At 38.0% G+C, this 3,822-nt stretch overlaps 1 protein-coding gene and 1 long non-coding RNA gene across 2 annotated transcripts; one reads left to right on the forward strand and one right to left on the reverse strand.

Annotated features, from left to right (window-relative positions):
- Window positions 1-679, forward strand: LOC140966726 (uncharacterized). Its single transcript, XR_012173425.1, has 2 exons — window positions 1-87; window positions 186-679. It is a non-coding gene; the product is annotated as an uncharacterized lncRNA (long non-coding RNA).
- Window positions 680-1,011: 332 nt separating this feature from the next.
- LOC140966725 (ribulose-1,5 bisphosphate carboxylase/oxygenase large subunit N-methyltransferase, chloroplastic) lies at window positions 1,012-3,670 on the reverse strand. The gene is made up of 6 exons (XM_073426974.1): window positions 3,101-3,670; window positions 2,976-3,004; window positions 2,557-2,768; window positions 2,305-2,430; window positions 1,536-1,940; window positions 1,012-1,455 (listed from the first exon to the last, which is right to left on the reverse strand). Exons 1-6 carry the CDS (start codon window positions 3,598-3,600, stop codon window positions 1,240-1,242), a joined length of 1,488 nt encoding a protein of 495 aa, XP_073283075.1. The 5' UTR covers window positions 3,601-3,670; the 3' UTR covers window positions 1,012-1,239.
- Between the last annotated feature and the right edge of the window lie 152 nt (window positions 3,671-3,822).

Below are 3,822 nucleotides of genomic sequence, written 5' to 3' on the forward strand. Positions count from 1 at the left end.
TCTTGACTTCATGGTTTCTGTTGCCAGCGATATTTTTGTTCCCACTTATGATGGAAACATGGCAAGAATCGTGGAAGGTCATCGTAGGTAACCAGTTTGAACTTTGAGATAATGGATATAATACTTTTAATGAGATTAATCTTTTAAACCATCTCCAAAGATATTTCTCATCCCATCTTTGGCAGGTATCATGGGTTCAAAAAGACCTTCCAACTGAATCGTGCCAAACTTGTCGAATTGTTGGATTTACGTCAAAATGGAACTTTATCGTGGGACGAATTTTCCTTTGCTGTTCGGCAGGCTCATGAAAAAAGAACGGGTCAGCCAATTCGTAGAAGGGTTATTTCGGACAAGCCTAAAGAAGAAGATTATTTCTATGCAAATCCTCAAGAATGCCTATGTGAAGGTATGAATTGTGGATACTCATCGAGTCCCGGCAATACAACCACAGTATAGTCCGGTGAAATATGTCTGAAATTTATTAGATATTGAGTAACTCGACCTGCATACGTGCCTGTAGTGGTGAGATGAAAGAAATGATATCCTCTTTTATAAGCCAAGCTAGGTATGGATATGGACAGCACTTGTCGTGCATTTTAGGAAATTGCAAGATGTTTAATTGAAAGGTCTTGCCGAGGAAAGTGAAGATGTGGGCTTCATTCGAGTTCGGATAACAATGGAAGAAGGGAAAAATGAGAAAAAAAAGGTGCTACTGCCTCAAGGATTTAGCATCCGTAGTGTTTTTTGTTTTTCTTTTCTCCTATTTATTGAAGCAGTGTTTCTCCCTTGATAACACAGCTATATTATACACACTAATTTCCTTGTACTTTCTATCATGAGAAAGTCATGAGCAGAACTAACCCATTTATCGAAAGAGTGTCATGGAATAAACATCAAGTGTGCTTTTTATTCAATTATTCGGGTTTAGTATACAGAGACGTGCATTGCCTTTTAACATTCATGATGTACAATTGACGCCTGTTAACACTCGGCAGGTAGAGTACCACACAATGCAAAAACAATCTTAAAATTCCCTCATCCGTAACTATTTTACAAGAAGTGAACCTCAATAAACTGTTTACAGTCCCCTTTTCTTCAATAAATTATCAAAATGTGCTGTGAAATGCTAGATATGTTCTGCAGTTCCTGATAATTCTTTTCGCAATTTTTGCACATGTAAACATAAGTTTTGCCCTTTGAAGAAATCACTAGATTCGTATGAGAATCAATGTTATCCCCTTACTTCGGTTCCCAGAAGATTATATCACCTTTCTCCCCGACCAGACCAAGATCTTTAAGTCTCCTTTCTTGGTAATATTCCAGTACATCTAATTCCAACTCCCTTTCCTTGAAGACATCATATATTTGTTGTAATACCCTTTTCTCTCCTAATCTTACACCAACTGCAGTTTGAAGCCTTGGACTAAGAGTCCCTCCCTCCTTCAGCTTTTCATCCTGTCATTTGCTTGAATATTTATTTGTGTTCTGGAAGTCGAATTGATGAAACGAAGAGGATAAACAGATAAAATGGTTACCTCTTCAATGGTCGTATGATATCCAGATAATGCAGATTCACATGCTCGGCAAACAGTTTGGCATATTAGCTCTTCATTTGCACGGCTAACAGGCAATTCAAGGAACCCCCAAATGGAGTTTCTGAAAATCGACTCCAGAAGAAAAGCATCCGTTCCACCAAGTGCTACCAGCCGAAGATATGGAAGCATAGCCGTTGGAAGAGGTTGGCCGTACTTAATGTCAAAATAAGCAGTTTCCCCTAAATCATTTATCTCAGCTATATCCAACTTGTCAGCATAAAAATCATCAGTCTCTGATATTCCCAACGTCAATGTGAATGCATCACGGCTTGAGATTGAGTCACAAAACCCATAGTCCAGAGCCATATCAGCATTACTCTTATTCAGATCATATTGGATAAAAACCTGTCATGTAAAAATCAGGATAGAATGGAGTGAGCGCCTCCAGCTGTTTAAGCTCCAGCTGACGATAACGATTCAGTTAAAATATTTTAAATATCAAGTGACATCATAGCAAATTCTCAACAGTTTTACCAACATGAAATTACTGGAATCGAACGCATGCCTTGGATTTAATACCAATTAAAAACCGAGCATCCACTGATAAAAAACTACAAGTGATTGTAATAGAGAAACACAATTCATTTGAATAATAAGGCAGTCCAAATGTACAGTTCGATCACCATGTCACATAGGCAATTGCACGATAGCTTGGGCAATTATTGAACTCTAACATAGAAGGGACTCAAGACTTAGTAATGAAGCTGACCTGCTCACCAGCCTTGAGTTCTAACGGACTCCTCAACGCAAACAGGTAATCCCAGGAGAAAAGGCCTGCAGGTCCTCTAACCTCCGAGGCATGATCCTCTGTAGTAACTCTAGCATTGTGGTTGATCTGAAACAATTAAATCACATTAAAAAAAATCAAAATTTAAAAATGAATTCATGAATTGTAATGTAGCATAGCTCGAGGATACTTAAAATAAAAAGTGTAGGTGAGCATCAAGACCACAGAGTTTACCAGGTCCGCAAAGGGGATTACTACAAGATTTTGATTACGAAGACGTGAAAATGCCCTCGATCTGAGCATTCCAAATGCCCAAAAGAAATCATCCAATTTCATGGGAAATGGAAAAAGCTGCTTGTTTTTAAGAATGACTTCTTTTGTCAATTTATGGAATTCATTCTGAACATACTCTTTGACACCTAAAGTAGTATTCAACAGCTGAGTTCCTGCAGAATGACAATGTTGGATGTCCAAAACTTACGTCATATACATATGCAAGAAACTAATATGTATCATTCTGGATGCCATCTTAATTTTATTGCAAGAGTTGTCGAATAAAGCAAGATATATTCTTTAATCCCAGACTAAATTAGTAAAGCTTAAATATTTTTACATTTCTCAAACACCCAGCTCAAGTATAACAAGATGCTAACCTTGAATTTCGAGAAGCTCCTCTTCTGACCTGCACTGGAGTAAAACGCAATAGAATACTCATCAAGACAATTTCAAAAATTTCTCCCTTAACAACAATCAAAAAACAAATTTGAGCTACACCCACCAATATATAGTAGAATTAGTGTACTCTGGAAGAACATCAATATAAAATTTCCACTTTGAATCCTCCCCTATATACTTCTCCCTCAGCAAGAACAAAGCCACAGCAATCCAAGGCTTCAATCCAGAGCACACACTCCCAATCGCAGAAGTCGCCACAGCATCTTCATTAATCCAAAACCTCTTGGGAATCTCTAAAACAACCTCGTTTCTGGAAATATCCCTTGTTGCAACAAGTCCCAGCCCTTCAGGCACAACGCCTGGCTTAACCGGAGTCTTTGCTGAAACAACCCCTTCATCTATCAACCATTGCCAGAAAATCTCCACTGCTGGTGGGATTTTTGTGTCGGTTTCCGTGGAGAGAACCGAGTTTACAAAGACTGGTTTTTTCCGGTTGAATTCTTGAAAAATGGGCTTCGTTTTCAAGAAAGTGAGGTGGGTTTCCCTTGAAGTTTTGACTATGGAAGAGGATGCTGGCGGGGAGAGAAGAAGGAGAGTATTCATAGTATTGGCAGTTGCAGAGGTGAGGTCGGTGGTTGATGACACGATATATATTATAGCTTCCGGTTGTCGATAAGTCGGGAGATCTATATATATATATATACTAAAAATAATGTACGTGCAACGCGCACGTAGAAAACATATGTTGAAATAATTAAAATTTGAAATAAAATTAGTTAACTAAACAAAAGATAATGATAATAGTATTGTAAATTTTGACAATTC

The sequence above is a fragment of the Primulina huaijiensis genome, unplaced genomic scaffold, assembly GCF_012295235.1.
Source record: "Primulina huaijiensis isolate GDHJ02 unplaced genomic scaffold, ASM1229523v2 scaffold207804, whole genome shotgun sequence".
In the NCBI taxonomy this organism is placed as follows: Eukaryota; Viridiplantae; Streptophyta; class Magnoliopsida; order Lamiales; family Gesneriaceae; genus Primulina; species Primulina huaijiensis.